This window comes from Cygnus olor, chromosome 28 (genome assembly GCF_009769625.2).
Source record: "Cygnus olor isolate bCygOlo1 chromosome 28, bCygOlo1.pri.v2, whole genome shotgun sequence".
NCBI lineage: Eukaryota > Metazoa > Chordata > Aves > Anseriformes > Anatidae > Cygnus > Cygnus olor.
This window is the reverse complement of record NC_049196.1, coordinates 1,186,515-1,202,755: the sequence shown is the minus strand read 5'-3', so window position 1 is coordinate 1,202,755 and position 16,241 is coordinate 1,186,515. Positions and strand designations below refer to the sequence as shown.

Here is a 16,241-nt window from a genome sequence, read left to right as displayed (position 1 = left end):
GGACGGAGGGGGGGGGGCCGGGCCGCGGGGCCCGCTGGGAGATGTAGTTCAGGGTGGGGTTGTGGCGCCCCCTGCGGGGGGCGGCGTTGGTTTTTGAGTTCAATCGCGGTTTCCTCCTCATTTGAGGTTCAATCTCTTTCTTCCCTCCCCGTTTGAGCTTCAGTCTCTACATTTACTCCTCCTTTGAGCTTCAATCCCATTCTTTACTCCTCGTTTGAGGTTCAATCCCATTCTTTACTCCTCATTTTAGCTTCAATCTCTTTATTAACTCCATGTTTGAGGTCCAATCCCGTTATTTACTCCTCGTTTGAGGTTCGGTCTCTTTATTAACACCACATTTGAGGTCCAATCCCGTTATTCAGTCCTCCTTCGAGCTCCAGTCTCGTTATCTCCCCCTCGTTTGAGGTTCAATCCCGCTCCTTCCTCCCCCTCGTCGTGGTGGCCGGGGCAGCCGCAGCCTCCCGGGGCTGCACGGTGCCGCCACCGAGGCCTTGGGGCCCAGCCCCGTGGGTCACGGCGCTGCCCTCACTGGGGTGGCGAAGCGGAGCTGGGCGTACGTCAGCTCTCCCTGCGGGCACCAACGCCATCGGAGCGACCCCAACCCTGGCCCCCCAGACTCTATGGGGCTATGGCCATCCCCTGGTGCCCGACGCTGCCCCTGCCCGGCCCCACTATCGCCACCACCCAGTGTGGGGACACCCGGGGAACGCACGGCCTCACCTGCTGGTGCTGGGGTGCGGGAGGGTCTGGGGCTCTGGGCCGGAGTCCTGGCGGGGACAGAGACGTGTCACCAGCATGGGGACGGAGGAAAGATGGGGATGGAGGTGGGGGAGCGGGGTGCAAGGCAGCAGGGGATGGCCGAGGGCACGGGGGGCCGTCACCCCCAGCCCCTGCTCGGCTCCTTACCCGTCCGTGCCTGGAGGAGGCAGCAGATGCTGATGCTGAGGCCGAGCAGCAGCAGCGCCCCAGCTGCGGCCATGGCCACGGCACTTGGTGTCGTGCAGGCACCTGCGGGGAGCGGCTTGTCCCAGCCATATTCTGACCCCCACTGTCCCCCCCACTGCCCTCTCCCATACCCCAACATCCCCCAATTGCCCCGCATTATCCCCCATCGCCCCCCAACATCCCCCCATCGCCCCCCATTATCCCACCATCGCCCCCCAATATACCACCATCGCCCCCCAACATCCCCCCATTGCCCCCAACATGCCCCTATTCCCCCCACTGATCCCCCGGGCCACACCATCCCCACTGCCTCAGTTTCCCCACATGTGCCCCAGCTCCGAGGAGCTGCCGGGGAAGGGGGGGTCACCCCATCTGCCCTCTCCCCTGTTCACCCCGGTGCCCAGGCTCGTGCTCACCCTTGGCCCCGTGCAGCTCCACGCTCCTCCGGACGGGGGGACCGGAGGCATTGAAGCGCACCTCGCAGAGCCCCCCGGTGCTCCCAGCGATGCCCGCGGGGCTGATGAGCAGCTCTGTGCTGTCCCCCAACCCCAGCACCTCCTGGGCTCGGGTGCCCCCCGGCCAGGAGACGAGGACGGGGCCGCTGGCGTTGCCCACGGCACAGACCAGTCTGGGGGGGTCTGAAGGGGAGCCGTGGGGCGCCAGCACCCGCACCCAGCTCTGGGCCCTCCAGCTGTCTGCACAAACGAGAGCAGGGGCTTGGTGGGCTCCGATGTGGGCAGAGACCCCGCGTCCCCCTGGGGACCCCGGCACAGGGACACGAGGGGCATGGGGGTTGGGGGTCCCTGCAATGGGGAGAAATGGGGGTCCCATCCAACATAGGGACATGGGTGCGGACTGTGCGATGGGGGGACTTGGGGGGTCGCATCCAATGGACAGTACGGGAGGGGACCATCCACTGGGAGTCACGGGGGATCCCCATCCAACACGGGGGGGCTCGGGGGTACATGTGGGGGTCCCCCCACCACCCCCAGCCCAGCCGGCCCCCTACCTCCCACGATCAGCGCGGTGCCATTGCTGAACTTCAGACTGTAGCCGATGCTGTAGGCACAGAGGTAGACGCCGGTGTGGTCGGGGCGGGCGGCAGCGATGTGCAGCGCGGCGCGTTGCCTCGTGTACTCACAGGAAAATCCCTCCTGAGCCTCCTGGATGCAGCTGAGGATCAGCCGGGGCCGCTCCCCACGGCCTTGCCGGTACCAGAGCACGTTGCCTCTGCCATTGAACTTCTCGTCCGGAATGCAGCCGATCTCCACCGTGGCCCTGGGCTCCACGAAGAGGACGGGCTGGGGCTGCTGCAGCACCAGCGGCGCTGCCGGCACTGCAGGGACCGACCGGGGGCTCATTCACTGCCTGCCCCCCAAGCCCAGCCCGTCCTCCCACCACCCAGGGGGTACCCAGAAAGCGAGAGGACCCCCTCTCCCCAGCCCCTGCCCCGATGCTCACCCAGCCAGAGCAGCAGCAGCCCCGTGGCCAGCAGCGCCTTCGCGCAGGAGAAACCCAGGGGTGCCATCGTCGTGCTCGTCCCAGCCCTTCTGCAGGGTGGCCGAGTGCACCGGGACCTGAGGCTGCCCGAAGCGCGAGGCCCCGGCAGTGAAGCCCCCCAGCCGTGTGGACACGGTGTCCCCACGAAGGACGCGGTGTCCCCACGAGGGATGCGTCCTCCCCACGCGCCGCTGCCGGCAGCTGTGGGGCGCATCGCCGGGTGCAGAGCTCATGTCAGCTTGCTGGCACGGACCCACATCCGGTAGGAAAATTTGGGTTTTAACCATTTTTGTGATGCTCAGGGCCGGAGGCGGCCCCTCAAAGGCCCCGCGACGCCCTCTGATGCCCACCCCCAAATACTCGACACGAAGGAAGAAGCCAGCCCCAGCGCTGGGCACTACAAACCACAGCGCACCGTGCCGCCGCTCGTGCTTTGGGGAAACCGCAGCGCAGAGGCTGGAGAGCTGCCTCGGGGCGGGGGTGGCTGCACCCCCAGCCCCGGCCCCCGCAGCCATCCTCACGTCAGCCAAAGTGACCTTAACGGTGACGTTCAAAGGGCCGGGGACTGAAGGCGAGAGGCAATTTTGGTCCCCATCCCCCTGCCCTGCTTTCCTGTTGTGGTTCGGCAAACGTGGCTCTTTGCTAAACTGGCGCCGAACTTTGGCGACAAAAACCTTCAAACCCAACGGTTTGCTGGCAGCGGAGCGGGGGGGCAGGGGTTCTGTGCGAATAAACAGCAGAGAAGTGACAAAATCAACAAGGCGAGGCTGACCGCAGCGCTCCTCGGCTCAGGCAGCTCCGCACCCAGCCTCCAGCTGCTGCAACGAGGCCGAGCCTCCGCGAGCCGCCTTTGCCCCGCCAGTGCCCGCCGGCTCCCCGGGGCCCTGCCCAGCCCAGAGGCACCTCGCCGCCCGCCCCGGTGCTCGTCGTGCTCCTCTCCAGAGCAGAACTGTGCCCGCACGCATCCCCGTCCACGTGGCGCGGCCTCGTGAGGTTTGCTCCAGCCTGAAGGCCACGAGCGGCCGCGGTGCCGAGCTGCGAGAGAGGAAGAACCAGGGGACGATGCCCGGGGCTCCTCGGGGCGATGCGCAGGCAGACAAAGCGCAGCAGGACCCCCCCGGTGCAATTAGGAGCTGCAATTAAATTCCATTCCGCGAGCAGGAGCGGGGCGCGCGGCCCATCGAGCACTTGCGGCGGGGGCGAAGGAGGCCGGGGCTGCGCCCGCCGCCCCGTTTCGCTTTCTAAGCTCCGTCCCCGTGCCAGGCATCGCCTCCCTCTCTGCCTCTGCGACCCCAGGTGACAGCCAGGCTCCAGGACGTCCTCATCCCGCTGGCTGCTGGACCCGGCCGTCGGCTTCGCCCTTCGCTGAACCCGAGCAAAACCTTCGCCTTCCCCGCAGGACGCCGCAGAGCTGCGCCTCGCGCCGCGGCACGCGGAGCCTGGGAGCCGGCCCCTGCACGGCCAGGGCAGGGCTCGGGGCTCGGGGCTGCTGTGAGACCTGAGCCCTCGTCCCACGCCCAGCAAAAATCTCCCTTCTGCCCGCTCAAAGCTTTTTGCAGGACCCGAGAGGTGACCGAGGAGCGTGGCCAGCCCCAGCCGGAGATGTGCAGCCTGCCCAGGGTTATCCTGCTCCTCCTGACAGGTACGTCCCGCTCCACGAATGCTCCAGCCTTGCTTTCTGCTACGCTAAACCCGCTTGGGATCGTCCGAAGCGGCTTAACACCAGCCTGAGCCGGCGGGCAGAGGGAGGGGAGGCAGCCGCGGGGCTTACGCGCATCAGAGGTTTGCTGAACGAGTTTCCCTGAAGCATTTTCAACGCGATCTCTTCTAAAGCCTGAGCGCGGCGGCTGTGCAAAACCCACCCCGGGGTGCTGCTGCCTCTCCGAGAGGCAGGACTTGCCTCCCGAATGCCGAAGCACAGCGGGCTTCTCACACGCCGTGCCAGGCGCTGCTCCAGCCCTGACTTTTTTCGCCTGCAAACCTCGTTTGCCGTGGAGGAAGCACAGACGATCCCATCTGCACCCGAGCGCGCGGGGCCCCGGCGCTGCTGGCTGCCCTCCCCTGTGTTTTGTGTTGTGCATTTTGTGGGGGTGATGCTCTGCCTCGGGGCTGAGGAAGGCGGATCGCTGTGGCATGCCAATTTCGCACTAAACCCCCCCAACCCCGCTGGTTTGGAGCCAGAAGCCGACAGCCCGATGCGCAAGGGTGACCCCGTGGCACCGGCTGCTGCGCTCAGACCCGCTCCTCCCGTGCAGGAGCCGCCTCTGCGGAGGAGCCGCGGATCCGGCAGAGCCCAGTGCAGCTCTGGCTGCCCCCCGGGGCGACCGCGGAGCTGAGCTGCAACATCTCGGGCAGCCCACGGCACACCAATTGGTACAGGGAGAAGCCGGACGGCAGCTTGGAATGGATTTACCAGAGCTCAGGGTCCTCGAAACCAAAGGGGAGATACTCAGGGACGGTGAGAGCACCGGGATTTTTCTCCTTTAATATCAGCGATGTGCAGCGTGAGGACGCTGGCTCTTATTACTGCACCTCCTCCGTGTCGCACCAGCACTTTGGGGACGGGACCAGGCTCCTCGTCACAGGTGAGCGCGGCAGCGTGCGGCGGTGCTGGGGACATCCCTGGGGACATCCCTGGGGACACCGGGTTTTCCCACCCGCTTTTAGATGCCACCGAGCCCAAGCTCTCCATCCTGGTGCCCGTGGACGCGGAGGAGCCCTCGGACGTTGTCCCCCTGCTATGCCACCTCCACGACCTCCCCAGGGGCTGGGACACCGTCCGCTGGCACCACGGCAGGGACACCCCGGTGACGGCTGAGGCCGTGGACGAGCGCGGGGTCCTCGGCGCCTGGAGCCTCACCTGGGTCTCGGCCGAGCGCTGGGACGGGGCCGCAGCGTGCACGGCCACGGAGCGCGGCACGGGCAGGAACGTCAGCAGGGCTGTCAGCGGGACCGTCGGCACGGGTCAGCTCGAGCAGCAGCCCCCTTGGGACCGCGGGCTTTGCTCTGTGCTTGGTCTGTGCTTGCAGGGACTATAAGCCCCGAACGCCCCCGTCCCATTGCTTCTGCTGCTGCAGTCTGTAGAAAAACACAGCAGAGGACGCGGGGAGGTTCCTGGGTCCACCGTCCTGCTCCACAGCAGGACTCGGCCTCTCTCAGCCCATCGCAGCCCGGTTCTTCCAGCCTTTCCTCACAAGGAAGATCTGGAAATCCCTTTTCCCCGTCTCTCTGGGCTCCCCATGCGCTGAAACGCTCCAAACGATGCCCTGGCCACATCGCCCCGCGGTGCAGCCGCTTCTCTCCTCCTCCCTTCCCCCGGCCGCTCCGCTGCTGCGCTCGGGCGCTCGACCAAAGCCCGGTCCCAGCTCTGTGAACCGTTTCCAACGTCTCCTTCTCCTCCCCTCCCTCCCTGCAGCAGGATGCTTCCTGTGGCTGCTGGCGTTCGTGCCGCCCGGCGCTGCCGTCCTCGGGTTGATCCGGTGGGCATCCCGGCTCCGCCGAAGGCCGGCCCGCGCGGTGCTGAGACGGGGCCCGGAGGTGAGCTGCTTCCCCAGCCCCCGGCACGAGGTGCCCTGAGGTGGTTCTGCGCCTCGCGGGCTGGCCTCGGCTCTCGGCAAGGCAGGAGGAAGGAGCTCAAAAGCAGCCCGGCTGGGGGCTTTGGCGCGGGCAAAGCATCCCCTGCAGGTGCAGGTGCAGCGCTGCCCCAGCGCCTTTTGCTCCGCACCCCGTCCGGCCCCGCTCTGCCTTCGCTCACGTTACGGAAGCGCTTGGGAGCAGCTGCTCCAGGGTGCACGAGTGCAAGTGCGAGCAGGGCACGGGGCACGCGCTCGTTTCTCCCCAGCCATAGCCGGGAAGGGCTCCCCGGTGCGGGGCGAGGGTTTAACCACGCGCCTTCTGCTTTCTGTTGCAGACCGAGTGCGAGTACGCGGCGGTGGGGCGCTGAGAAGCCCTTTCCCCGCGCCCGCTCTGCCAGAACCCGCTCACGCCTGCGGTCTCCAAAGCAGCTAAAAAAAGAGAGGAAAGGGAAAGTTGTGGGATCCTGCGCTCTGCGGCGATGGGGACTGGGCGGGCACGGCCCCAGCGCGTGGCGAGATCCCCGCAGGTCTTTCCTAGCCTGCTGGGCAGTGCTTTTAGCGGACAGTTTGGGTTCCTCTTCTACAATCTTTCAAGCCAAACGCCAGGCGGACGGGGCGAGCTGGTGCTGCGGGAGCTGTGTCCGGCTGTGGTGGGGGCAGCCAGGGCACCTCAAGCAGCCCCAAACCCCTTTTGCCCCCTTCCACGCCCCCAGGAGCAGGTCCGGGTGGGCATTGTGCCGTTTTCCTGCTGGATTTACCTGCTTGGCTTCATGGCAGAGGGGGAGGAGGAATGCTGAGAGCGCTGCGGGAAGCTCGATAGCCATGAGAAAGCGCATGCAAATAATAAAACTCATGATTTCTTGGTAAGCAAGCGAGGTCTCGGCTTCATTGGGATTGCTCCTTGCGCTACCCTGTGTGACAGCCAAAGGGAGGTGGGGGGGTGGCGATGTACGTGAGGCAGGGGCTGGACTGTGTGGAACTTCAAGTTGCGATGGCAAAATCCTTCCTGGGGAAGGATTAAGGGACGAACGAATAAAGGGGATGTCGTTGTGGGAGTCTATCACAGACCACCTGGCCAGGACGACAACGCCGATGAATTATTCTTTGCGGAAGTAAGAGATGCCTCAAGATCAACTCCCCTTGTCCTTATGGGGGACTTCAACTTGCCAGACGTCAACTGGGATCACCACAAGGCCGACGCGAGCAAGTCCAGGAGGTTCCTAAAGCACCTAGATGATAACTTCTTGGTGCAGGTGCTAAGGGAGCCAACTAGGAAAGGTGCCCTCCTCGATCTGTTGCTGGAGAACAGAGAGGGTCTCGTGGGGGACGTGGCAATTGGCGGCCGTCTCGGCCATAGTGACCATGAAGTGGTTGAGTTTAAAATTGATGGCGACAGAAGGAAAACTGCCACCAAAACTTCAACCCTGGCTATGGGGAAAGCGGGCTTCAGGCTGCTCAGGGAACTAGTCAGCAAGGTCCCCTGGGAAACTGCTTTTGAAGGCACTGGCGTCCATCAGTGCTGGTCGGTCTTTAAGCACTGCCTCCTAAAAGCACAGGATCAGGCAATTCCAAAATTTCGGAAGTCAGGCAAGCGGCGCAGAAGGCCGGCCTTGCTGACCAGGGAGCTTCTACTGGAGCTTAGGCGAAAAAAGAAAATGTACGGCTGCTGGAAGGAGGGTCAGGCGACGTTAAAGGAATACAGGGACACTGTTCACGTTTGTAGGGAGAAAATTCGTGTGGCCAAAGCCCAACTAGAGTTGAAGCTGGCCAAGTCTGTGGGAGCAAATTTGCCGACGACACCAAACTTGGAGGTGTTGTAGACTCGGCTGAGGGTGGAAAGGCCTTGCAGAGAGATCTGGACAGGTTGGAGAGCTGGGCGATCACCAACCGCATGAAGTTTAAGAACAGCAAGTGCCGGGTCCTGCACGAGACGCTGGAGAGCAGCCCCGCAGAGAGGGATCTGGGGGTCGTGGTTGACAGCAAGTTGAATATGAGCCAGCGGTGTGCCCTGGCAGCCAGGAGGGCCAACCGTATCCTGGGGTGCATCAAGCACGGCATCGCTGGTCGGTCGAGGGAAGTGATTGTCCCGCTCTACTCTGCGCTGGTGCGGCCTCACCTCGAGCGCTGCGTGCAGTTCTGGGCACCACAGTACAAAAGCGATGTAAAACTGTTGGGGAGTGTCCAGAGGAGGGCGACAAAGATGGTGAAGGGCCTAGAGGGGAAGACGTGTGAGGAGCGGCTGAGGTCGCTTGGCCTGTTCAGCCTGGAGAAGAGGAGGCTGAGGGGAGACCTCATCGCGGCCTACAGCTTCCTCGCGAGGGGGAGCGGAGGGGCAGGCGCCGACCTGTTCTCCTTAGTCACCAGTGATAGGACCCGTGGGAATCCCCTCGTGCCGCAGGGGGCTCCTGCGGGAAGCGCCCGCCCCACCTACCTCTCCGCCCGCTGCGCGGCCCCGCGGGGCGCGGGGTCCCCGTCCCAGCACCCGTGGGTGCGGGAGCCGCGGGGAGCAGGCCTGGGGCTTCCCCACCAGCCCCAGGCACCAGCAGCGGCGTTTCTCGTGGGGGGCGTTGATTTTTGAGTTCAATCTCGATTTCCTCCTCATTTGAGGTTCTATCTCTTTATTCCCTCCCCGTTTGAGCTTCATTCTCTGTATTTACTCCTCGTTTGAGGTTCAACCCCATGATTTAATCCTCATTTTAGCTTCAATCTCTTAATTAATACCACATTTGAAGTTCAACCCCATTATTTACTCCTCGTTTGAGGTTCAATCTCTTTATTAACACCACATTTGAGGTCCAATCCCGTTATTCAGTCCTCCTTCGAGCTCCAGTCTCGTTATCTCCCCCTCGTTTGAGGTTCAATCCCGCTCCTTCCTCCCCCTCGTCGTGGTGGCCGGGGCAGCCGCAGCCTCCCGGGGCTGCACGGTGCCGCCACCGAGGCCTTGGGGCCCAGCCCCGTGGGTCACGGCGCTGCCCTCACTGGGGTGGCGAAGTGGAGCTGGGCGTACGTCAGCTCTCCCTGCGGGCACCAACGCCATCGGAGCGACCCCAACCCTGGCCCCCCAGACTCTATGGGGCTATGGCCATCCCCTGGTGCCCGACGCTGCCCCTGCCCGGCCCCACTATCGCCACCACCCAGTGTGGGGACACCCGGGGAACGCACGGCCTCACCTGCTGGTGCTGGGGTGCGGGAGGGTCTGGGGCTCTGCGCTGGAGTCCTGGTGGGGACAGAGACGTGTCCCCAGCATGGGGACGGAGGGGAAATGGGGATGGAGGTGGGGGAGCGGGGTGCAAGGCAGCAGGGGATGGCCGAGGGCACGGGGGGCCGTCACCCCCAGCCCCTGCTCGGCTCCTTACCCGTCCGTGCGTGGAGGAGGCAGCAGATGCTGATGCTGAGGCCGAGCAGCAGCAGCGCCCCAGCTGCGGCCATGGCCACGGCACTTGGTGTCGTGCAGGCACCTGGGGGGGGCGGCTTGTCCCAGCCATCTTCTGACCCCCACTGTCCCCCCCACTGCCCTCTCCCATACCCCAACATCCCCCAATTGCCCCCCATTATCCCCCATCGCCCCCCAACATCCCCCCATCGCCCCCCATTATCCCACCATCGCCCCCCAATATACCCCCATCGCCCCCCAACATCCCCCCATTGCCCCCCACATGTCCCTATTCCCCCCACTGATCCCCCGGGCCACACCATCCCCACTGCCTCAGTTTCCCCACATGTGCCCCAGCTCCGAGGAGCTGCCGGGGAAGGGGGGGTCACCCCATCTGCCCTCTCCCCTGTTCACCCCGGTGCCCAGGCTCGTGCTCACCCTTGGCCCCGTGCAGCTCCACGCTCCTCCGGACGGGGGGACCGGAGGCATTGAAGCGCACCTCGCAGAGCCCCCCGGTGCTCCCAGCGATGCCCGCGGGGCTGATGAGCAGCTCTGTGCTGTCCCCCAACCCCAGCACCTCCTGGGCTCGGGTGCCCCCCGGCCAGGAGACGAGGACGGGGCCGCTGGCGTTGCCCACGGCACAGACCAGGCTGGGGGGGTCTGAAGGGGAGCCGTGGGGCGCCAGCACCCGCACCCAGCTCTGGGCCCTCCAGCTGTCTGCACAAACGAGAGCAGGGGCTTGGTGGGCTCCGATGTGGGCAGAGACCCCGCGTCCCCCTGGGGACCCCGGCACAGGGACACGAGGGGCATGGGGGTTGGGGGTCCCTGCAATGGGGAGAAATGGGGGTCCCATCCAACATAGGGACATGGGTGCGGACTGTGCGATGGGGGGACTTGGGGGGTCGCATCCAATGGACAGTACGGGAGGGGACCATCCACTGGGAGTCACGGGGGATCCCCATCCAACACGGGGGGGCTCGGGGGTACATGTGGGGGTCCCCCCACCACCCCCAGCCCAGCCGGCCCCCTACCTCCCACGATCAGCGCGGTGCCATTGCCGAACTTCAGACTGGAGCCGACGTTGTAGGCACAGAGGTAGAGGCCGGTGTGGTTGGGGCGGGCGGCAGCGATGTGCAGCACGGCGCGTTGCCTCGTGTACTCACAGGAAAATCCCTCCTGAGCCTCCTGGATGCAGCTGAGGATCAGCCGGGGCCGTTCCCCACAGCCTTGCCGGTACCAGAGCACGTTGCCTCTGCCATCGAGCTCCTCATCCGGAATGCAGCCGATCTCCACCGTGGCCCTGGGCTCCACGAAGAGGACGGGCTGGGGCTGCTGCAGCACCAGCGGCGCTGCCGGCACTGCAGGGACCGACCGGGGGCTCATTCACCGCCTGTCCCCCAAGCCCAGCCCGTGCTCCCACCACCTGGGGGGTTCCCAGAAAGCGAGAGGACCCCCTCTCCCCAGCCCCTGCCCCGATGCTCACCCAGCCAGAGCAGCAGCAGCCCCGTGGCCAGCAGCGCCTTCGCGCAGGAGAAACCCAGGGGTGCCATCGTCGTGCTCGTCCCAGCCCTTCTGCAGGGCGGCCGAGTGCACCGGGACCTGAGGCTGCCCGAAGCGCGAGGCCCCGGCAGTGAAGCCCCCCAGCCGTGTGGACACGGTGTCCCCACGAAGGACGCGGTGTCCCCACGAGGGATGCGTCCTCCCCACGCGCCGCTGCCGGCAGCTGTGGGGCGCATCGCCGGGTGCAGAGCTCATGTCAGCTTGCTGGCACGGACCCACATCCGGTAGGAAAATTTGGGTTTTAACCATTTTTGTGATGCTCAGGGCCGGAGGCGGCCCCTCAAAGGCCCCGCGACGCCCTCTGATGCCCACCCCCAAATACTCGACACGAAGGAAGAAGCCAGCCCCAGCGCTGGGCACTACAAACCACAGCGCACCGTGCCGCCGCTCGTGCTTTGGGGAAACCGCAGCGCAGAGGCTGGAGAGCTGCCTCGGGGCGGGGGTGGCTGCACCCCCAGCCCCGGCCCCCGCAGCCATCCTCACGTCAGCCAAAGTGACCTTAACGGTGACGTTCAAAGGGCCGGGGACTGAAGGCGAGAGGCAATTTTGGTCCCCATCCCCCTGCCCTGCTTTCCTGTTGTGGTTCGGCAAACGTGGCTCTTTGCTAAACTGGCGCCGAACTTTGGCGACAAAAACCTTCAAACCCAACGGTTTGCTGGCAGCGGAGCGGGGGGGCAGGGGTTCTGTGCGAATAAACAGCAGAGAAGTGACAAAATCAACAAGGCGAGGCTGACCGCAGCGCTCCTCGGCTCAGGCAGCTCCGCACCCAGCCTCCAGCTGCTGCAACGAGGCCGAGCCTCCGCGAGCCGCCTTTGCCCCGCCAGTGCCCGCCGGCTCCCCGGGGCCCTGCCCAGCCCAGAGGCACCTCGCCGCCCGCCCCGGTGCTCGTTGTGCTCCTCTCCAGAGCAGAACTGTGCCCGCACGCATCCCCGTCCACGTGGCGCGGCCTCGTGAGGTTTGCTCCAGCCTGAAGGCCACGAGCGGCCGCGGTGCCGAGCTGCGAGAGAGGAAGAACCAGGGGACGATGCCCGGGGCTCCTCGGGGCGATGCGCAGGCAGACAAAGCGCAGCAGGACCCCCCCGGTGCAATTAGGAGCTGCAATTAAATTCCATTCCGCGAGCAGGAGCGGGGCGCGCGGCCCATCGAGCACTTGCGGCGGGGGCGAAGGAGGCCGGGGCTGCGCCCGCCGCCCCGTTTCGCTTTCTAAGCTCCGTCCCCGTGCCAGGCATCGCCTCCCTCTCTGCCTCTGCGACCCCAGGTGACAGCCAGGCTCCAGGACGTCCTCATCCCGCTGGCTGCTGGACCCGGCCGTCGGCTTCGCCCTTCGCTGAACCCGAGCAAAACCTTCGCCTTCCCCGCAGGACGCCGCAGAGCTGCGCCTCGCGCCGCGGCACGCGGAGCCTGGGAGCCGGCCCCTGCACGGCCAGGGCAGGGCTCGGGGCTCGGGGCTGCTGTGAGACCTGAGCCCTCGTCCCACGCCCAGCAAAAATCTCCCTTCTGCCCGCTCAAAGCTTTTTGCAGGACCCGAGAGGTGACCGAGGAGCGTGGCCAGCCCCAGCCGGAGATGTGCAGCCTGCCCAGGGTTATCCTGCTCCTCCTGACAGGTACGTCCCGCTCCACGAATGCTCCAGCCTTGCTTTCTGCTACGCTAAACCCGCTTGGGATCGTCCGAAGCGGCTTAACACCAGCCTGAGCCGGCGGGCAGAGGGAGGGGAGGCAGCCGCGGGGCTTACGCGCATCAGAGGTTTGCTGAACGAGTTTCCCTGAAGCATTTTCAACGCGATCTCTTCTAAAGCCTGAGCGCGGCGGCTGTGCAAAACCCACCCCGGGGTGCTGCTGCCTCTCCGAGAGGCAGGACTTGCCTCCCGAATGCCGAAGCACAGCGGGCTTCTCACACGCCGTGCCAGGCGCTGCTCCAGCCCTGACTTTTTTCGCCTGCAAACCTCGTTTGCCGTGGAGGAAGCACAGACGATCCCATCTGCACCCGAGCGCGCGGGGCCCCGGCGCTGCTGGCTGCCCTCCCCTGTGTTTTGTGTTGTGCATTTTGTGGGGGTGATGCTCTGCCTCGGGGCTGAGGAAGGCGGATCGCTGTGGCATGCCAATTTCGCACTAAACCCCCCCAACCCCGCTGGTTTGGAGCCAGAAGCCGACAGCCCGATGCGCAAGGGTGACCCCGTGGCACCGGCTGCTGCGCTCAGACCCGCTCCTCCCGTGCAGGAGCCGCCTCTGCGGAGGAGCCGCGGATCCGGCAGAGCCCAGTGCAGCTCTGGCTGCCCCCCGGGGCGACCGCGGAGCTGAGCTGCAACATCTCGGGCAGCCCACGGCACACCAATTGGTACAGGGAGAAGCCGGACGGCAGCTTGGAATGGATTTACCAGAGCTCAGGGTCCTCGAAACCAAAGGGGAGATACTCAGGGACGGTGAGAGCACCGGGATTTTTCTCCTTTAATATCAGCGATGTGCAGCGTGAGGACGCTGGCTCTTATTACTGCACCTCCTCCGTGTCGCACCAGCACTTTGGGGACGGGACCAGGCTCCTCGTCACAGGTGAGCGCGGCAGCGTGCGGCGGTGCTGGGGACATCCCTGGGGACATCCCTGGGGACACCGGGTTTTCCCACCCGCTTTTAGATGCCACCGAGCCCAAGCTCTCCATCCTGGTGCCCGTGGACGCGGAGGAGCCCTCGGACGTTGTCCCCCTGCTGTGCCACCTCCACGACCTCCCCAGGGGCTGGGACACCGTCCGCTGGCACCACGGCAGGGACACCCCGGTGACGGCTGAGGCCGTGGACGAGCGCGGGGTCCTCGGCGCCTGGAGCCTCACCTGGGTCTCGGCCGAGCGCTGGGACGGGGCCGCGGCGTGCACGGCCACGGAGCGCGGCACGGGCAGGAACGTCAGCGGGGCTGTCAGCGGGACCGTCGGCACGGGTCAGCTCGAGCAGCAGCCCCCTTGGGACCGCGGGCTTTGCTCTGTGCTTGGTCTGTGCTTGCAGGGACTATAAGCCCCGAACGCCCCTGTCCCATTGCTTCTGCTGCTGCAGTCTGTAGAAAAACACAGCAGAGGACGCGGGGAGGTTCCTGGGTCCACCGTCCTGCTCCACAGCAGGACTCGGCCTCTCTCAGCCCATCGCAGCCCGGTTCTTCCAGCCTTTCCTCACAAGGAAGATCTGGAAATCCCTTTTCCCCGTCTCTCTGGGCTCCCCATGCGCTGAAACGCTCCAAACGATGCCCTGGCCACATCGCCCCGCGGTGCAGCCGCTTCTCTCCTCCTCCCTTCCCCCGGCCGCCCCGCTGCTGCGCTCGGGCGCTCGACCAAAGCCCGGTCCCAGCTCTGTGAACCGTTTCCAATGTCTCCTTCTCCTCCCCTCCCTCCCTGCAGCAGGATGCTTCCTGTGGCTGCTGGCGTTCGTGCCGCCCGGCGCTGCCGTCCTCGGGTTGATCCGGTGGGCATCCCGGCTCCGCCGAAGGCCGGCCCGCGCGGTGCTGAGACGGGGCCCGGAGGTGAGCTGCTTCTCCAGTCCCCGGCACGAGGCGCCGTGAGGTGGTTCTGCGCCTCGCGGGCTGGCCTCGGCTCTCAGCAAGGCAGGAGGAAGGAGCTCAAAAGCAGCCCGGCTGGGGGCTTTGGCGCGGGCAAAGCATCCCCTGCAGGTGCAGGTGCAGCGCTGCCCCAGCGCCTTTTGCTCCGCACCCCGTCCGGCCCCGCTCTGCCTTCGCTCACGTTACGGAAGCGCTTGGGAGCAGCTGCTTCAGGGTGCACGAGTGCAAGTGCGAGCAGGGCACGGGGCACGCGCTCGTTTCTCCCCAGCCATAGCCGGGAAGGGCTCCCCGGTGCGGGGCGAGGGTTTAACCACGCGCCTTCTGCTTTCTGTTGCAGACCGAGTGCGAGTACGCGGCGGTGGGGCGCTGAGAAGCCCTTTCCCCGCGCCCGCTCTGCCAGAACCTGCTCACGCCTGCGGTCTCCAAAGCAGCTAAAAAAAGAGAGGAAAGGGAAAGTTGTGGGATCCTGCGCTCTGCGGCGATGGGGACTGGGCGGGCACGGCCCCAGCGCGTGGCGAGATCCCCGCAGGTCTTTCCTAGCCTGCTGGGCAGTGCTTTTAGCGGACAGTTTGGGTTCCTCTTCTACAATCTTTCAAGCCAAACGCCAGGCGGACGGGGCGAGCTGGTGCTGCGGGAGCTGTGTCCGGCTGTGGTGGGGGCAGCCAGGGCACCTCAAGCAGCCCCAAACCCCTTTTGCCCCCTTCCACGCCCCCAGGAGCAGGTCCGGGTGGGCATTGTGCCGTTTTCCTGCTGGATTTACCTGCTTGGCTTCATGGCAGAGGGGGAGGAGGAATGCTGAGAGCGCTGCGGGAAGCTCGATAGCCATGAGAAAGCGCATGCAAATAATAAAACTCATGATTTCTTGGTAAGCAAGCGAGGTCTCGGCTTCATTGGGATTGCTCCTTGCGCTACCCTGTGTGACAGCCAAAGGGAGGTGGGGGGGTGGCGATGTACGTGAGGCAGGGGCTGGACTGTGTGGAACTTCAAGTTGCGATGGCAAAATCCTTCCTGGGGAAGGATTAAGGGACGAACGAATAAAGAGGATGTCGTTGTGGGAGTCTATCACAGACCACCTGGCCAGGACGACAACGCCGATGAATTATTCTTTGCGGAAGTAAGAGATGCCTCAAGATCAACTCCCCTTGTCCTTATGGGGGACTTCAACTTGCCAGACGTCAACTGGGATCACCACAAGGCCGACGCGAGCAAGTCCAGGAGGTTCCTAAAGCACCTAGATGATAACTTCTTGGTGCAGGTGCTAAGGGAGCCAACTAGGAAAGGTGCCCTCCTCGATCTGTTGCTGGAGAACAGAGAGGGTCTCGTGGGGGACGTGGCAATTGGCGGCCGTCTCGGCCATAGTGACCATGAAGTGGTTGAGTTTAAAATTGATGGCGACAGAAGGAAAACTGCCACCAAAACTTCAACCCTGGCTATGGGGAAAGCGGGCTTCAGGCTGCTCAGGGAACTAGTCAGCAAGGTCCCCTGGGAAACTGCTTTTGAAGGCACTGGCGTCCATCAGTGCTGGTCGGTCTTTAAGCACTGCCTCCTAAAAGCACAGGATCAGGCAATTCCAAAATTTCGGAAGTCAGGCAAGCGGCGCAGAAGGCCGGCCTTGCTGACCAGGGAGCTTCTACTGGAGCTTAGGCGAAAAAAGAAAATGTACGGCTGCTGGAAGGAGGGTCAGGCGACGTTAAAGGAATACAGGGACACTGTTCACGTTTGTAGGGAGAAAATTCGTGTGGCCAAAGCCCAA

At 64.9% G+C, this 16,241-nt stretch overlaps 2 protein-coding genes across 3 annotated transcripts; one reads left to right on the top strand and one right to left on the bottom strand.

Annotated features, from left to right (window-relative positions):
• Positions 1-122: 122 nt before the first annotated feature.
• LOC121060807 lies at positions 123-11,129 on the bottom strand. Its single transcript, XM_040538932.1, has 6 exons — positions 10,877-11,129; positions 10,425-10,751; positions 9,832-10,110; positions 9,377-9,478; positions 721-767; positions 123-568 (listed from the first exon to the last, which is right to left on the bottom strand). The coding sequence occupies exons 1-6, from the start codon at positions 11,127-11,129 to the stop codon at positions 512-514; spliced, it is 1,065 nt and encodes a 354-aa protein (XP_040394866.1). The 3' UTR covers positions 123-511.
• A 1,301-nt stretch (positions 11,130-12,430) lies between these two features.
• On the top strand, positions 12,431-14,890 carry LOC121060814. 2 transcript variants are annotated; one of them, XM_040538942.1, is made up of 5 exons: positions 12,431-12,557; positions 13,171-13,500; positions 13,583-13,879; positions 14,334-14,452; positions 14,826-14,890. In XM_040538942.1, exons 1-5 carry the CDS (start codon positions 12,518-12,520, stop codon positions 14,856-14,858), a joined length of 819 nt encoding a protein of 272 aa, XP_040394876.1. In that variant the 5' UTR covers positions 12,431-12,517; the 3' UTR covers positions 14,859-14,890. The 2 variants fall into 2 exon arrangements, with proteins under 2 accessions (XP_040394876.1, XP_040394875.1); XM_040538941.1 differs by having other exon boundaries at positions 14,331-14,452.
• Positions 14,891-16,241: the final 1,351 nt, after the last annotated feature.